This window comes from Phyllostomus hastatus, unplaced genomic scaffold (genome assembly GCF_019186645.2).
Source record: "Phyllostomus hastatus isolate PE091 unplaced genomic scaffold, TTU_PhHast_1.1 phas_contig_40, whole genome shotgun sequence".
NCBI lineage: Eukaryota > Metazoa > Chordata > Mammalia > Chiroptera > Phyllostomidae > Phyllostomus > Phyllostomus hastatus.
The window spans coordinates 91,295,271-91,313,473 of NW_025333872.1; the positions used below are offsets into that span (position 1 = coordinate 91,295,271).

Here is an 18,203-nt window from a genome sequence, read left to right on the forward strand (position 1 = left end):
CAGGGGATTCTCACAAGTGGGGAGATGAACATGTACTTTACCCCAGGGGGTAAAGAAAAAACAGTTGTGTGGATTTCAAACCCATGATTTTAAACCACCTGAAAGCTCATGGCTGGGAAACGTCAACCTGATTTTGCAAGACTTGGCGTGCCCTCTTGTGTGCTGTATCACATTTTAAGCACATACCATGAGGTGTGAAAAAAGGAGGATGAGTTCTGGACTTGACCTTTCTCAAGGAAGTACGGGTAGCGCCGTTTGAAGCAGCAAAGCATCATGAAAGAAGAAGGTATGGCTCAAGTCAGTTAGCGGGTAACAGCAGTAACAGCAAAAAGTGGCTAAGAGAGCGGGGGAAGAGCTGGTCTCCCCCAGCACTGTCGGGGAGCAGCAGAGACAAGCAAAGGGGTCCCATGAGATCGCTTCTACGTCCTCATGAGAATTGCCCTCGATTTCATTTCTAGATTTGCTCTCTCAGAACCCTACTGAAGGCATTAAGCAAGGTAATCTAATCATATTATTCATCTGCTCCCCGCATGCAGTCAGGCTGGTGTATGGCAACAGTCCTGGGCTCAGGATACTCTTCCATTAAACAGTCCCAGAATTAAGGAGCTGGAGGGCCTTCCAGCTCCTTAAGGGGCCTTCCGTTACCTACCACTAGTTAGTGGGCCAGGTAACAGCAGATTTATGCACCATTCTATGTTGCTAAACTAACTCTACTCAAGTGTGAATTGCTACCTGAATATTGCTTTATGCATTTGCAAGCGAGGTTGGGGTGCCTGAGTGGGCCTCCTTTTCCTTTTTCTAACCTAGTCTCAGTCGACACTGCTGCTCCCTATGGAAGCAGGAGATCCCTATCGCCCAAAACGGTAATTCATAGCTCCTCTAAGAGAAGCTTAAGCCAAATGAGCTGACAAAGCCAAATTAACCAAATCCGTAACCATATGCTGTTCAGAGGGGCTTCTTTTAAATTCTGTGAAAACAAGGACAGCCCCCAGAACATATCAGCTGAATAATTTGATGGAACGAGAAAATGAATGCCAACAGCCTCTGGAAATTCCCGGGGAGGTAGTAAAAGGTAAATCGGTTAAGTCCCCTCATTTTATAAAAGAGACAGACTCTCAGTGGCCACAACTACCCGAAAGCAGGAGCCCTAAGTTAATATGAAACAGGAGGTTGAAACGTGTACTAATCTTAATTCTTCCTTCTTAAGGAGGGAGAATTAAGATTAGTTGTTATTTGCTGTTACTTGTTAAGAAACATCTCTTCAGATAGGAGGGGAGACCCCAGCATCAGGCTGCCTTAACTTGAGTAAAGCCATTGCAGGCCAGAGGAGACGAGGCCAGTGTCCAGGAGGGTGGAAGAAAGGAGAGAAAAAGAAGAGACTGAAGGACTGCATGTTCTTCGAAGTGACTGTTTCTCTCAAACCTCCCAAATCTTTGATAAAGTTGTTAGAACTCACAAAGGGCTTGAGGAAATATATTTCTATAGGACATGATAAAAAATTTTTGCAGCATGTTTTGCATGGGGTGAAGCCAAAGTGATAAGCTTGGGGATGAGTGGGGGAGGGGTGCAGGGGGAGGGGTGCAGAGGGAGGCACGGGGGAGAAGGCTAATTCCAGGGCACTAGAGTTGGGTCCAGTTTAGCAGGTCTTTACAGGAAGGATGTCAGGGAACTAGTGACCTGTGAATGCAAATTATCAACTAAAAAATTGTGCCCACAAACTATACACACAGCACTTATTTTACACTTACAAGACTGGATGCTCCGATACTCTGCTGCTTGAGCTATGGACACACAGAAGTTACTTTGGAAGGACAGTGCCACATAAAAAGAATTTCCCTGGCTTATTAAGTAATTCCTAACCTCCCCTTAATTGATCAAAGAATATCCATTGCTAATCTTCCACTTTACCACACAAACAAACTCAAGCTGTGCTGAGATCAGCAACTGGCTACTCATTCCTAAGGGAGAAGTCGCTCCTCATTCCATATTCAACAATATCCTTGTTTTCCGAATGTTTCCAGCCAGGAAAGATCAGCGCAGCTTCTACCAGTATCTTTACTCCTAGCCCATTCCAGCAGCAGACTAAGCCTGTGCAGCAGAGCACAAAAGTGTACTGCCTCTACACGACAGCTCAGAAAACTCTCTTATCGAGTGTGTCCGAGCCTCGGTAGTTCCACACCATCACCGAGCATGCCAAGGAGCACGACACGACAGTCAGCGACACAACCCTGGCTCTCCGCTTAGCGGTTCCCAGGCCAACCCATCTGATCAACAAGGTCAAAGAAAAAGAGAGTCAAGGAAGAGAAACGGAAATAGCTCCTGTGGGCTGAATCAACTGACACCCCTCAGCGCTGAGTCCCCTTTTTCACAGAGACCTTAACACTATACATTGCCCATGCCCAGCGCTGTCCAGGGAAACCCCGAGATGATCAGCCTCTCTCCCGCAGTAATAACAGTGACAGACACCGAACGCCTCCTTCAGTGAGCATGTACACGTGGATGCCCTTCTCCAACGGTCGATTAGTCAGTCAAGCAGAGTGACCTACATACATACTGGACCAGAAATCGCTTCTAGAACTTGTTTATTTGCTCAGTTCCAAGTCCCAGGAATAAAAATTAAGTTTCCCATGGGAATCATCTGCCCGGCAAGGATCTTTCGTCCTCCCTCAGTCAGAGAGGCTGGGACAGGAGGGCGGGGGGAGAGCAGACTCACCAATTGATTGCTGTACCAGTATAGCGACGATGCCTTCAGTACAACCCAGAACTTTTTCCATTTGTTGCCTAGGAAAGTTCCTTTTTCCTTTTTCTTATATAGCCAGCCTTGGCAGTCGGCGTGCCCCAGGTCTTTGCACGATATCCTCCTCCGACTCATCATGAAAACGCCTGCAAACAATGGTGTGAAAAGGTGGTCACATATCACCCCGATGTATGTGACAGAGGGAAAGGTAACTTCATTTTTTTACCTCCTGGGAGTTGGGCTTCGTACCAAGACTCATGTAAAAGAAATGCGGAAAAAAAAAGGGGGGAGGGTAATTTATCTATTTTATTTGTAAACGTTTATTGGGTGCTTAGAAGGGACAAGACATGACCAAAGAAATAGTGAGACGAACATGCAAGTCCAAGAATATGCAACAAGAATAAGTTGAAAATTAAAATCCTCCGACTGTCAGGCACTTCACTGCACTAGCAAAGCTCCTGTCAGCACCGATGGCAGTTACTTGTGCCAGACACGGAGAAGGGTTAATGCCCACCTGAAAACACAGCCACTCTGCCACTCAGTGGCAGGCTTTCTGAGCTCTTCCGACACACCACAAGGGATTAATCCAAATGAATAGCATGCCATCATTTCTTAAAATCAATCAAAAAAAATAACCCCAAATTAAACTGCCATCCACCTCCTGATATTAGCGGTACGACAGGCAAAAAGCTGATCCCAACGAAGGCATCCAAGAGAAAAACCGCACGCACACACGAGAGGGGATAAACGAACAAAAGAGATCTAATTACCTTGAGTTTTCTTTGTGGGCTTCTGCCGCAAGGGAACCTGCTGAAAATGCAGGAAGGAAAGAAAAGAGGAAATTTCTGATTGTGTTGTAACATTTGTAAAGAGAGCGGGGAGGGAGGAGGTGGCAGTGTTTATGAGCAGGATGAGGCTAAAAAAAACTCTCCAAGCCGAGCTGAGGGGAGCCATAGCTGAGGCACAAAATGTGCTAATTAGAATCAATAGACACTGAGCTGAAACTGGAAAAAAAAAAGGTAACAGCATTTATCACCGATGTTTCCTGTTTCCACCCACAGGCAGCCTTCTCACTACCACTTTAGTTAGGACGCTGTTCACTGAAGTACTTTAAAAAAAATAAAATATTTCCTTTATCTTTTTGGGAGAAAAAAACATATATATTTATATATTACATATTACATTATAAATATGTCATATGTGTATATATATCCTGCTGCTTTTCTTGCAGTGTCTAAACGATGATTATTTAAATAAACCTGAAAGATAATCATTGCAATCTCACAATATTTCAGGTTCTTGTCCGACTGCTAAGTTCACGGTCCTGTTACCACATAGGGTTACACTTAAACCACATGAGTTAAATATCCCAGGAAAAGAAATTCCAGTCTCTTTGGGGGAGATCTCAGTAACTATCAAGCCTCCTTATCAAGAAATTATTATCTAAATTTGAATTGCTTATTCTATCTTAAATATCTGTGAATATTTCTCATGCTTTATAAAAGATAAATTGAACTTCTATTTTTAGCAGCTTTTCCAATATTCAAATCAGACATAAGACAAAATATTTGAAATACACGTAAATGAAAACACACTTTCATTGTACATTTTAAAAATTCATGTAAAATCAGACTGTCAGCAAAAACAAAACAAATCAAATGCTGTCAAATGGCCCTCTTTGTATGCGTGTGGGTGGGTGTGTAGGTGTGTAGAACGAGAGACATTTTAGGTTAAAGAAGTTTCCATTTTTCCTCCACAACATCTAAGCTCAATTTATTCAGGTTTAAATGACAGATTTTTATGCTAACAAGTAGAGAATTTGAAAAAAAAACCTAAACAATTGAAGAGCAGTTCTAAAAGTTGGTAGGCAATCTTACCACAACATTTTATGTTATTCCAGACACACCTGGTTACTATTCTGCATATCTAACTATCGATCCAATAGCTATTGTGTATGGTTCCCATAAATATAACAAGACTGTATGTGAAAATATTCCAAAAACTAAAAAACATTAGTTGATATAATCACACATAGTATAACATATTATTATAGATATAAACACATACTTTATATATAATAAACAGCAATGTCATAATAATTTCTTTCAGCAACAGTAACAAGTTGAAGTGCCTAAGTTGTCTTTCTTTGGAAATCCCAAGCTGACTTTTATTTACAAATGTTGGAATAAAATTGTGTCCCTGAAGAAACTAATCATCCTTGTGAGTGAAGGACATAGCACAGGCAGTAACTGTCCTACATTTCAGGCAGGAGCAGACGTGTCACAGGTGTGACCTGTGACTAACACTCAGACATGTGGCCACAGCAAGGCTCAGTCAGCTCCGCTGCCCAAAACACCTCCCACATTGACCTGCATCTTGGTCTAAACTCCTCACTATTCTCTCAAACGTTCTCCTGGGCATTTTTTTATATGCAGCTACCTGAGATCAGTAAAACCAGCAGTACCTATTAAAATATTTTAGCCCAAATATGTACATTATCTGGTTAGCTAAAACTTATCTGAGAGCCAGGACTAAAGGCAAGGAAGAAAGTAAGTAAATTTAGATAGCAGGAATGATTTGAGAAAATCAAGGTCCGGGAAACTCCAGGGAATTCGCAAGACAGACTAACGCCCAGAGCAACAGGGGAAAAAAGGAGCTAGTTGTATCGAGGTGTTCCTCAGGGCTTCTGGCTCCAGACTGACAAGGTGAAATCACATTACAAATAGAGCTGAAGTTCATGGAATAGGAGCAGCCTTGAAAAGGATGAGAGAGAGACAGAGAGAGAGAGAGAGACAGAGAGAGAGACAGAGAGAGAGAGAGACAGAGAGAGAGAGAGACAGACAGAGAGAGACAGAGAGAGAGTCACGAGAGGGCCCCTGTGGGTCTGTGAAGGACACCCATGAATCAATCTCCTTCACCCATCCCTTATCAACTCCGTAGGGCTGGTTTTACAGAAAGCCCGAAATCAAACTGGAGTCTGTCTCAATTTTGCCCCACATCAGCCCTTGGTCTATGCTAGATTCTTGTGCCTAGGCTGGCTAAGAAGCAGAAGCTCGAAGCAGAAGCTCGAAGCAGAAGGGCAGTACCTCGAACAGGGTGATCATCCACTGTGAGGGAAGATTTTATTCAGACGTTTTAAAAGAGAGGCAGGGAGTTCAGCCATTGAGTCATCGCTCCTCTGATAGCCCTTCTGGCAAATTACTTTGAAATCCGTAATAACCGTTCAAACTGTTTCCCTAACTAGAAACAAACTGCATATTATAGAAATAACAAGTTAGAGAGAGTTTCAGTTTCGCTTGATATGTAAGAATTTGAAACCTACACTGGTTGACATCAGAGAATGAAAACAATCTTGAGAACTTGAGCAGCCTAAGATACCTCTTGCTCCTCACAACAGGAAGTGGAACTGGCAAACTAGTCAGTTTCAAGAAGATCTTACATGTGGTTTTTTTCACTAGGTGAGTGAAAAAAAAAAAGCCAAGTACCTAACTGAGAATTTTGAGACACTTTTTCAACAGGGGAATTATAACTCTTTTCATAAGTCACCCAGAGCCTAGTAAGATATTTTCCTCATACCATTTTCTTCCCATTGGGATGTTATAGGTAAAACTGAAAACGACTATAAATTCTGAATTTTCTCCCTTTGGCTCTAAAAGTGGAGGGACATTTTTCTTTTAATATACATATTTTTCTTTTGATTGTAAAGAGTAATTTTTTAGACAATTAAAATAATCATTTGGTCATTCAAATGATAATCACTCAAAAATACATACAAACATACAAAGAAACCAGTACAAAATATACAAAGGGACCTCCTTTGATGCTGAGTGGTGGCACTAACACCCAGGTTGCAGGGTAATTACTGCACTGACTTCTAATCTGTATAGCAATTGTTAAGTCTTGCAGGTACCGTTTACCCTCAGGCTACGTTAAAATTCACAGTAAGAACCCTGGCTGGCGTAGCTCAGAGGATTTAGCATGGGCTGCAAACCAAAGTATTGCAGGTTCGATTCCCAGTCAGGTCACATGCCTGGGTTGCAGGCCATGACCCCCAGCAACCGCACATTGATATCTCTCTCTCTCTCTTTCTCTCTTTCTCCCTCCCTTTCCTCTCTAAAAATAAATAAATAAAGTCTTTAAAAAAAGATTAAAAAAATGCACAGTAAGATAGTTTGTCAGGACTTCAAACTTCGTAATGATCCTGGCCTTTAGAAATACTATAGAGTGATATGCACTAAGTGGGCCCAGATTTGTAGCCTTTACCTAATTTCCAGGATGTAAAACCTCGAGTTATTGTCAATTTCAAGCTACCGATACTTTAGCCAAGCCAAAAACTGCCTAAATATTTTAGATCCAGGCCAACACCAGTTGGCACAACCATTAAGGATGCTTCTCCAGAACACATTTCCCCAACAAACATCTTTATTCTTTTCTAGAAAATTAAACTCAGTTTTGTTTTGTTTTTAATTTTACTTATTTATTTTTAGAGAGGGAAGAGAGGGAGAGAGAGAGAGAAACATCAATGTGTGATTGCTGGGGGTCATGGCCTACAACACAGGTATGTACCCTGACAGGGAATCGAACCTGCAGCACTTTGGTTCGCAGCCTGTGCTCAATCCACTGAACTACACCAGCCAGGGCTAAACTCAGTTTTTTAAAGGACATTTTAAAGTGTTTATTTATTAAAATTTCACCTGTGAAAACACATGAAAAGCTCGCTTCATTTTTTAGAAGGCTGCCTACCTTAAAATGACTGAATAAAGTAATGTTTTTAAAAAGCTCTAGTAATGAAAAATGGAGATAGGTAATAGACATTCTAATAATAATAGACAGTAATAGAAAACGATGACAGCTAAGAAATATATATAAAGCTTATGCTCATAAAATGTCTGCCATGTGCCAGGCCCTGTTCTGAGTGTTTTTTCACACATTCTGGGACTGAATTTTCACTTGGGTGGCTTAGGTGCTATTTGCCTTCCCATTTTACTGAGGAGGAGAGTGAAGCCAATGGAGTTTCAGTATTTAGCCCAAAGTCACAAAGTCAATGGCAAAATGCAAATAGTTATCTTGAGAATAAAAGTCACAAAGTAGTAGCCTGTTACGGTATTTGCTTTCATTGTGGATGCTACATAAAGGGGTGGGACAGGGAAGCAAAGTCTAGAGTTCAAGGGGAAGCTGAGTGCGATGGCACTTTCTACATAGAAGAGAAATAGAAGAAATGAAAGGAGGAGGACTGGCAAGAAGGGGAATCAGAAAGAGAAAGGAGAGAAGGAGCTGTAGGAGAGGAGCCAAAGGAGGGAACAGGCTCAGGCAGAGGAAGGTGAGGAGGATGAGGAGGAAGGCAGAACGCAGACAGTGAGGGACAGTAAAGGTGCCAGGGGAAACCTTGGAATTTCTAGCTTAAACAATTGAGTCAACGACAGCCCTACAGACAGCCCATATGTGTATTCATCCAGTAGTAAGCATACTGCGTTTGACATACATATGAGGCACACAAGTAGAAATATTCTTTATAGTATTTAAGGGTCTAGGGATTCGGAGAAAATTTGGGATGAGGGCATAAAATTAGGAATCATCAGTGTATGGAGAGTAGAAGCCTTGCGTTTGGATAAGGCCGCCGAGATGTGTAGAATGATGACAAAGGACTGAAGTGGGAATCCAAAGGAAGATCAGTGGGTTGCACAGAAGCAGCAGAAGGGGAAACTACCCAGGAGACCGAGAGGGACAGCCAGTGTGAAAACAAAGAAAACCCAGAAAGGGCATGTGTCGTGGAAGTGAGGGAGAGACTCAAGGGAAAAGTGGGTCCAAACCACCAAATGCTTCCGGGATAAAAAGACAAAAACAAAAACAAAAACAAGGAAAAGTTCATTAGAGATCTTGGCAGAAATAGCGTCATCGTCAAGTTGGGCCAGGAGACCGATTTCAGTGGGTGGGGAATGGATGGGAGTTCCAGAAATAACCAGAGCATGGAAGACGGTTCTGTCAACAATCTGAATGTTCAGGCTCTTAAAAACTGATTTCACGTACAATACAGTTATCTTCGGGTGTTTTATTCTACATTATGTCTTTCTTAGCATTTTGTAAAAGGCTTGGAATTTAAAATGAAAGAATCGTGAGTGGAAGGGCTTCCTCTCTCTTTCTCTCCCTCTCTCTCCGCCCCTCTCCCTCCCTCCTCCCCTCCCTCCATCCCTTTCCCTGGCTTCTTCTTTGTCAGTTTGGCAGTTCGGAGGTTGTTTCCACTGGGTGTATTATCAGGCCTGCAATCATGTCCCGAAGTTACCATCTGGTATACCCAGTCCTTGATCTAGCTGGTGACTAGGTTCAGGTCCTGATCTGGGGCCAGTGTCTCTATCTCCTCTCTCCATTGGCCCTCAGGTGCCTAGTTATGTTACCCTAGGACATGGTTTGATAACTGTGTTCCTCTTTAGCTCTTCCCGTGTACCACCATGATTGAAAAGCAGCTCTCCTCACATCAGTGGAGCATTTTTCTTTACCCCCTTCCCTGGGGCCCGGAGGTAAGCTACTTCCTGCCCCCAGTCAAGGGCTCACTAGGCCCGTAGTTTCACTCACACGTGATTCACTTCTCATTCACAGGAATGATGACCCTCTTGTGGAGCCTAATTGTGCTTTTGGTGGGGGGGCTTCTGCTGCCTTCTGTCTATCATTGCTCTGTTCACAACAGAGCGGAGTGTGAACGTGTGAGTGCCGGGACCATTACTGAATGGGAGCCAGTCACTTCATCACAAGCTGCCATCTTACCATCCGAGTCCCTGCCCAGAGTAGCCTCCACATGCCAGCGAGACATGTGTTCCTTTCCTCTCCTGGCACCTTCAACTCTTCTCTCTTCCTGCGGAAACGTCAGGCACGTTAACAACTTCATACTCTGAAGACTTCATTCCCCTCGACTAGTTCCCCTATTTTGCATCTGGTTTATGCTTACTCATCCTTTTAGACCCAATCAAATGCTACCTCCACCGCGAAGCTTTCTTGGCTTCTAGAAGGCAGTCAGCTCTTTGCAATAATCTTAGATTCCTTCAGTGGTATTTATTTATAGTCACCGTCATAATGGATTTATATGATCTCCCAAAGATTTTCATGATAGGCACTATTTTTATCTTCCTTTTCACAGATGAGGAACTTCATCTTGGTGTGGTTAAGTAACTTCCCCTCAGATCACACATAACTAGCAGCAGAGCCAAGACTGGGACCCCAGCCAGATGGTCTCCTAGGCCGGTTGGTTAACTCTATGTTACTCCGCTTCTCCTGATGTCTGTGTTCCTACAAATGCTTTTGCTGGTGTCTCTGAAGTGGATATTATCATTGGTTTATATCTGTGTGGAACATTCATGGTGGTAACATCATCCACCCACTGGTCCAACTCAGAACCTGTGAATGATCTCACATGGGCCCCTTTGCCCGTCTCACACATTTACTCAGTCTTGTTGTTTCTGAAAGTTTACCAAGTCTCTTTGATCAATCCTGTAGTTTAATAATGATAACTGTTTACATTCAGTGACTGACCAAGACTTCAAGATAGAGTTGATGGTCTTGAATATGTCATTACTCCAAAATCTAACACCTAGCCCAATGCCTGACACATGGCTCACTCAGTCAATATTTACCAAAGGATTAACTGTGTCCTATGTCAATTTTTACTTTCTACAACCCCTTCCTAGTAGTGCCTGGGATGAGTGCAGATTTAACAAACATCGGGAAAGCCAGGTGCTGCTTGATTATTTAGAGCTGAGATATGCCTTCACCAGTAGATATCATCAGCAGAGTTAAGCCACATAAAAGTTAGTCCAACACCTTCTTCCCCTCCAAAGCGGCACACACGCAGAGAAAAGGACCTACGATGGACTGACACTGAATTTGAACCCACCTGGAGAGTTAAACCACGGTATTTCCTTGAAGGTAAGCTGAACTTGTGCTGAGCAAATCTCTCCTTCCATCTAAAATATTATTTCCTCAAAAACCACAGTAGCTTTCTCCAGCATCCTGTTTTAACCATATCCTCCACTAGCTGAGAATCTGGAACCCAAAAATAGGAATGCGTGGGGTGGAGAAGGGGTACTGGGAGGAGGGACAGAAGTCCGCCAGCGGTGGCTAGCAAGCCCCTACCTAGTCATCCATTCCCCAGACAGCTGTCACACACTTCTCCTCTTGAAGTCCTACTAGGGACAGCCAGTGTGCTCCACAGCCTCCTGAGTCTGAGCTGCGTGGCAGGCTTACACACAGCAGCACTGGCTCAGCCATTTCAGCAGAGATGTCTGTTGATGTAGTCTTTAGAAGTAAAAGAAGCTGCCAAAATTTCAGCTGTTTTTGTTTGATCAAAAACGTGACAATATATATTCCTCACTTCATCGCTGACTATCACCACATCCCTAAGGCACACACCACGAGTGTGGAGGTGCGGTGAGGGCACAGCGGGTTCCCTCTGAGGCTGAAATCAGGTCTGGGCTGTTCACTGCACGCAGGTCACGTAAAGACGAGGAGGTACCCGTTCTGTGAGTAGTGAGGGCAGAACTTTCTTGTGAAGCACGCACAACAAGTACCGTATGTTTTGGACCATAAGACGCACATAGGTTTTAGAGGAGGAAAATAGGGGGGAAAATGTGGTAAAATATTTGACAACATAAATAACATAATATTTCACCAATGTAAATGTAAAGCTACATTTGGCCTATAAGATGTACCACCATTTTTATCCCAGAGTTAGGGGAAAAAAGTGCATCTTATAGTCTGAAAAATACGGTACCAGTTTGCTGTTAGGCTGATCATCCCAGAGAAGACAGTCCAGGTGCCAGCAGATAACCCAGCTGTGGGGCTGGAAGTGAATGTCCACTCACAGTCAGAGGGCTGGCCCTCCTCAGCGTGCAAACCAAGCCACAGAACCATAACTGATGTGCAGAGACTTTTGTTTCAGGAAGGACTTTTCACTTGACACTTTACTCTCAGGCAGGATTTCGAGGAGGGATTTTATTGAAAAGGACTCTTGAGCAAAAACACTGTCATCAACTTTTGATCTAAGATAATTCTGACATTTCTTCCCCACGAGTGCCGTCCATGAAAGGAAGAAATCTCAGAAGCTTTAGGTAAAAGAATTATGTACAACAATAAAAGAGATAATGTGTCACATTCCTTCTGAGCCTTTGTCATCTTTAAATTAAGGCTGTTTTCCTTTCCAAGTTAAAACGCTGCTGCTAAAATCTGAGACCAGAGAACCTTCTTAATCAACCTTTCATGTATGCTAGTTGCTACTTATTTTTCTCTGTTTGTTTGTTTATGTATTCATTTATGTGAGAAACTATTCATAAAAGAAAACCAGGCAATACTAATTTAGTTTATAATACTTTGTTATCGCCACAGTGTGATATACAGAAAGCCTTATACATATCAAGGTCTGCACCCACGGATTCTTAGAGATGTTGAGGAATTGCACCAAATCTAATCATGTTGAAGATTTCCCAACAACCTCTGACCAGTTTCTGTAGGTGATACATAAATTCTGTTTTTTCAGGCCACAACTTGGTAAATTATGCTTTTTGCTTTTTCAACCACGAGTTATTGCAAAATTACTCATTGTCAAGGTTTAGAGGTTCAATGGTGATCAAGCTCCCACAAAGCTTCCAGTCAAACACAGACATAGAATTAAACAAGGATAATAAGTTCTGCACATAAGTGCTGTAATGCAGCTCATTATAGAATGTACCCAAGACTGGGGAGCCAGGAAAGGCATCCCATGAGTTGATAAGAAACCAAGACCTGAAAGATAAAGGCCTCAGCATAAGAGGATCCGGTACAGGAAGCAGGTACAATCCAACAGACATCGACCACAGAGTGGGGGGGGTGGGGGGTGACCACGTTCAGAGTAGCAAAGTCACGTGTTTGAAAGTTTAACTGAAGGCTTATGGGAAGCCACTGAACAAATGTCTGCAGGTGAGTGGCGTGTGTGTGCTCAGATTTGCATTTAGGAAAATGCACTGTGACTGCTGTGTGGCATGGGGATTGGAGCGGACCAGGTGCAGAGGCAAAGAGCCTAATGGGCAGAGGGGAGGACAAGTGTTGCATCTATGAAGATGGGGAAATGTACAGGAGGTATAACCAGCAGAACTCGGTGAGTTATTACCTTTGATTCTATGTGAAGTTTGAGCTATGAAACTTCTGCCGTTTCCCTTCAGAGGAGAGAAGAGGGTACTAACAAACAGCCAACATCTCAGCTGAACAAAAAATAACAATGCTGTTCTACCACGCACATAATGACATTTCAAATACTTAGCATCATAGCCCTGGCTGGCGTAGCTCAGTGGATTGAGCTCGGGCTGCGAACCAAGTGTCTCAGGTTCAATTCCCAGTCAGGGTACATGCCTGGGTTGCAGGCCACGACTGCCAGCAACCGCACACTGATGTTTCTCTCTCTCTCTCTAACTCCCTCCCTTCCCTATCTAAAAAATAAATAAATAAAATCTTAAAAAAAAGACAAAATCCTCTTTAAAAATAAATAAATAAATAATTTTAAAAAAATACTTAGCATCTAGTTTCTTGAGCAGTTTTATTCATACCATTTACTGTGCTGACCTCAACGATCAGGTCAGAATCAACAAAAGTGCCTAAAAAGTATTGCCCTTCCGCCACAGGTGGTAAGCCCCTCATCTTCATACCTCAGCACTAAGCAATGCTCAGCACACAGAGCTCCATAAACGTAAATTCAGTGGAAATGAAATGCAGTTGAGGATATGATTAGGTCCAATGTGTCAAGCCTACCAAAACTAACTGGCATAAAAATATGTGTCCCGTGCTACACTTTATTTAGGGAACAAATACCACCAGAAAATTGAACTACTTTTCTGAATGGGAAGATAAAGTAGGGTAACCACTGAAATGCAGCTCTAAGAAGTGCTTAAGAGACACATTAAGCCATCCGGCCCAGGCGCATCAGCTAGGAGACAGAAAGAGCAGGTAAATATACACACAGGGAGAGCTGAGCTGATTGAATCTAGGAGTGCAGCTTGGCTCATGAAATGAGAATGATCCCTAAATGGGTAGAGTTCTCACCAATAAAAACAGAATCCACTTATGCCCAGGTCCCAGGGGGAGCGGGCTACATACCACAGTGGTAAGAGCTCCAGATTGGGAATTATGTGGATGGTGTGTTAGTCCTTGGGTAAAATCACATCTGCGCTTATGTTCCAACACCCGGCATTATGTTTTTTGTTTAAAATGTAGATATTTTAACTTAAGTCACAATTAAATCTCCCGTTCCTACCTCTTACAGTGGCTGACACATGGTAGAGTCAGGAGAGGCCATCAGTGAACATTAAAAGAGTGTTTCAGTTGGGTGGGTGAATTTATTATTTGAAGTGCTTAGGTGTCCTCTTATTTTCTTTATCCCAATTTCTTCTTCAACATTCTCTCAGTGGAAAGGGAGAAGCAAGGGAAGAACAAAACACCGCATTTCCTTCCTCAAGGATCCAGCAGTCCGAATTCTTCCTTTTGGTTTTTTTCCATATAACACACATGTGCTTGTAATTTTATGCACTTTTTCTTTTCAAAACATTTTATAAACTTTGAATACTCTGAACTTTAATCTTCCTGACTCTATTTTTACAGATCTGTCTTATCTATTTGCTCTTGCCCTTGACCATGGGAGCCTCCTTTAACATTTTGTACATATGTCTTTATATCTAATTTTAGCACGACTCCCATTGCAGCCACATCACTTCTCTTTGTTGTCCTTCTCTATCTTCACTGTGATCATTCCTATTTCCATTACCGAATAATACCCACCTACTTATTTCCAACAGATCACACTTCCCCTCCTGAAGGTTTTAGATGGTGCCTTTCTGAGGGTACATAAATGACTATAATTCATGTGTTCATTTTTAGTTTTCAGCAGTCCTGTCTCCCAAAGTTTCCACCACTTTTTAATCACTAGCAAGCGATTCCTCCTTATTTAAAATTAGCTGCAGAGGTCAAGTGTCCTCATTGCCTTCTCTATTTCTGGGACGTGAAATTGTTAAAGTAAGCAGAGAACTTGTCTTCTGTCCTGCTTTTCAGTAAGGTGTCCCTTCCAGGAGCTGTCTGCTTCAATTTCCCCATCGCTATGACCATAACTTTCCTTGACATCCATTTTCTAATCTGACGTGGGAAATCATTTCCTGTGTTCTCGGTTTGGCAGGAAGTCTACACTAGATTCTCTCAACACCCTGCTTCAGATTCTGCCTTTGGCTCTACTCCAAAAACTCAAACCTATGAAGCCATCAGGAGGTCATTCGATTTGCCAGAAGTGGCGCACATACAATCCCACACTATCCCAAATTCCCTTGTAGCATAGGTCAACTTCTCAATGACCCCTGCCCAAGTTTTCTCATCTATTAGAAATAATGTACTTGCTCAGTGGACTTACCTAATTCATGCAAATGTATGGCTATAGAATTATTTTAAAAGAAACCTACAATTTCAGTGTCATAATTAACAGAATTTGTCCCCATGGAGGTTGCATGAGAGGTTGCCCTAGTGGCATAGTTAACTTAAAAGAGAAATAATTTATGTACAGTTCACTAAAATTATGGTTATGTGTCTTGATCTTTCAAAGAAAATAGCTCAGAGTTTTAAACAAATGTTCGGTGATCATAAGAAAACCTTGAAACCCAACAGAGGATCCTATCATTCCATTGTGGCTAATGAAGATAAATCCCTAGCCAAACTTGAGATGGACTTGTCTAGTTTTCTACACATTCATCAAACTAATGATTAGTATCTAAAGTCTAGGGTGTTTCAAAGGGTACTTACAAGAACATTGCCATCTGAAGCCATGTATGATACCAAACTGGTAGAAACACAAGCTAGAAGAGAAAAAAGATTTCAGGTAAATATAGTGTTAAAGTTTCAGGTAAATAAAGAGTTCATAAAAGCATGCACCTCTTGACCTGGGGCTACAGGTGAGTGGCATTTCTATTTCAACAGATGGCCTTTTAATACAGAATTCAATACACCAGCTGTTTAAAACAAGTTTATAAAATAAGCCAAAATTTCATCTATACATTTGTCAGTATTCTTTCAAGTCTACAAAACATGATTATTACTTGTGTACTTACTCCTGTATTATGCAGAAACATATATCTTTGAGAAACAAAAATATTTTTCTTTTCATGATGTGCAACCCAACATAAGATGTGGAACCATTACTATTATCCTGGTGATACTAGCTAAGCAATTTCAGAAACGCCGCTCATTCCTCTACCTCTGAAGAGCCAACGTTAACGTGAAGATGAGCCCCTTTTGATGTGCTGCACTTTGTAGTGGATCACCTGAAAACAAGACACCCTGTGGTTTCAAGGAAAGCAGATGAAAACAAAAAGAGAAAATCTCATATTTTCAAACTTCGGCAAGCAAGAAACTTGTTAAACATCCACAAGCCACTGAAACTCGCTCAAAGCAGAAAGCCTTTCAATTTCTTCCCAGCGACACCACACATACAGTTCCACAGGCTGTGTCAGAGGCTCCCAACTTTTGAAGAATGGATACCCCTTTTTAATGTCAAAGATGCCATATTTATACTACACAAACATGAAGAAAACATTTATTTGTAAAATTCCAAAGAGAAAAAAATCGTAATTTAAAAAACTGATAAATTGTATTACTTAATTTAATTTGTTTAATAATACACTGAGACCTAAATAAAAAATCAGATCACGAGCTGGTGAAAGAGCTGCATATGCATTTAGTGTATAAAAGTCATAATGTAAAGAGTTCTTCCACATCAATAAGAAAATAGTAAACAAGCCAACAGGCTAAGTAAAAGAAAGTTCTAAAAATAAAAACACCATTTAACTTCCATTAGTAAAAACATGAGAGCTGTATAAAACAACACTATTCCATTTTCAGTCTTCAAGGCTGACACATACAAAAAAATTAAGTGACAGATGCCACATTTGCTGCAGATGTCTTGTAAAGAATAATTTGTTGAAATGTCAAACGATCACAGCCTGGCTGGAGAGCATTTTGTCAGGATGATGATGACAGTCACAATGGCCACTAGCATTGGCTGTCCTTTACTCTGTGCCATCAACTATGCTAATCACTACCCCATCGAACATGCAGAGAGTTGTACATTACACCCCTAAGGAAAAAATAAGTAGAAAACACGAGCAGAGCAACACCATTGATTTTTTTATCATAAAATATAGCTTTATATACATCCAACTCATACATCAATGCATTGGAAGAAAAAGTCTGAAGATATTTAGCAAAATGTGAAAGTTGGAATAAAAAGTAAGTCATTTTTCTCCCCCTAGGTATTTATATTTTTAAATAAGTATTTATAAAATAAAATGAGATAAAATGCTATAATTATTTTTGAATCTTTATAGCTATGTATTTTTAGCATGTACCGAATGAGTGAAAACAGTAAAAGTTAGAGTGAATTCAGCAGTGCTTTTAGGTAAGGAAACTTACAGAACATGTAGAAATTAGAAGCAAAGCATTGGATTGGTCTGGATTGGATTTAAATCCCAGCTTGGCAATTTATTTTGTAATCTTCAGCAAGTAACTGATATTTTGGGGCCTCAGGACTCCCATCTACAAAATGAGGATAATAATAGTATTTCTTTCTTAGGGTCAGATAAGAATTAAGTGAGAAAATATCTTTAGAATGCTCACAGCAGGGCTTAACATGTAATAAGTGCTCATTAAACTATCTTATTGTTATAAATTTATTCCTTTATGCTAGCTTATTGTTATATATTTATTCCTTAAGCAAGCATTTATTAGAGGTCAACTATATATACACTTTACATATAATATAAACTACCACGATGTAACTCTTCCTGACTCTACCCAGATGGCTTATCACCCTCTCCCCTGTAATAATATAATAGCTCAATTTATTACACTTTTAAAAGAGTTATTATGTGCCCAGCCAACTGATGAATTTTATGTGTCAGGCCATACGATTGTCAGAACAATGTTATGAATAATCTACTATATTAGTCCCATATCATAGATGAGACAGTTTAGGCAATTTAGAGAAGGAAGTTAGTAAATTGATGTTTCTGAATTCAAACCCGGACTCCAGAGACTGTTCTCCTACCCATCACAGTGCCATCCTGGCTTCCTCAAAATCTCCCACAGGGTGTTGCCCCTAACTAACCCCTCAGTGTCTCCGTACTGGACCATGATGCTGTGGACCGGTCTCCCTGGTTAGATCAGGAGAATGTCAAAGGTGGAAGCCAAGAGGCAGTCTTCATGACCCAGGGCCATGTCCAGTGAAGGCCACAGCTGAGGCAAGAGTTGCCAGAAAGGCTTTCTAAACTAACAGATCACACCCTCAGACAATTTTATTGTTTCAGTGGAATTCTGAATCCCTACACTCAGCCAGCTCATTAATAGTAAAAGAAGCACAGAATTTGCAGGAGGTCATAAAACAGAAAGGGAAAAAATTATCTTTAAGTCTACCTGTAAGCAC

At 41.4% G+C, this 18,203-nt stretch overlaps 1 protein-coding gene across 11 annotated transcripts in view; it reads right to left on the bottom strand.

Moving 5' to 3' along the window:
- IPCEF1 (interaction protein for cytohesin exchange factors 1) overlaps positions 1 to 18,203 on the bottom strand; it is a 147,199-nt gene that overhangs the window by 64,695 nt on the left and 64,301 nt on the right. For 2 of the 11 annotated variants that reach the window (XM_045842754.1, XM_045842753.1), the window contains exons 1-4: positions 17,195 to 17,216; positions 15,530 to 15,582; positions 3,508 to 3,547; positions 2,714 to 2,883 (exon numbers count right to left, since the gene is read on the bottom strand). In XM_045842754.1, coding sequence (XP_045698710.1) covers positions 2,714 to 2,883; positions 3,508 to 3,547; positions 15,530 to 15,582; positions 17,195 to 17,201 — 270 coding nt within the window. In that variant the 5' untranslated portion in view covers positions 17,202 to 17,216. Of the gene's footprint in view, positions 1 to 2,713; positions 2,884 to 3,251; positions 3,386 to 3,507; positions 3,548 to 5,823; positions 5,964 to 6,059; positions 6,087 to 9,496; positions 9,555 to 15,529; positions 15,583 to 17,194; positions 17,217 to 18,203 lie in introns of those variants that run through there. The other 9 variants (XM_045842759.1, XM_045842760.1, XM_045842757.1 and 6 more) reach the window with 7 other exon arrangements.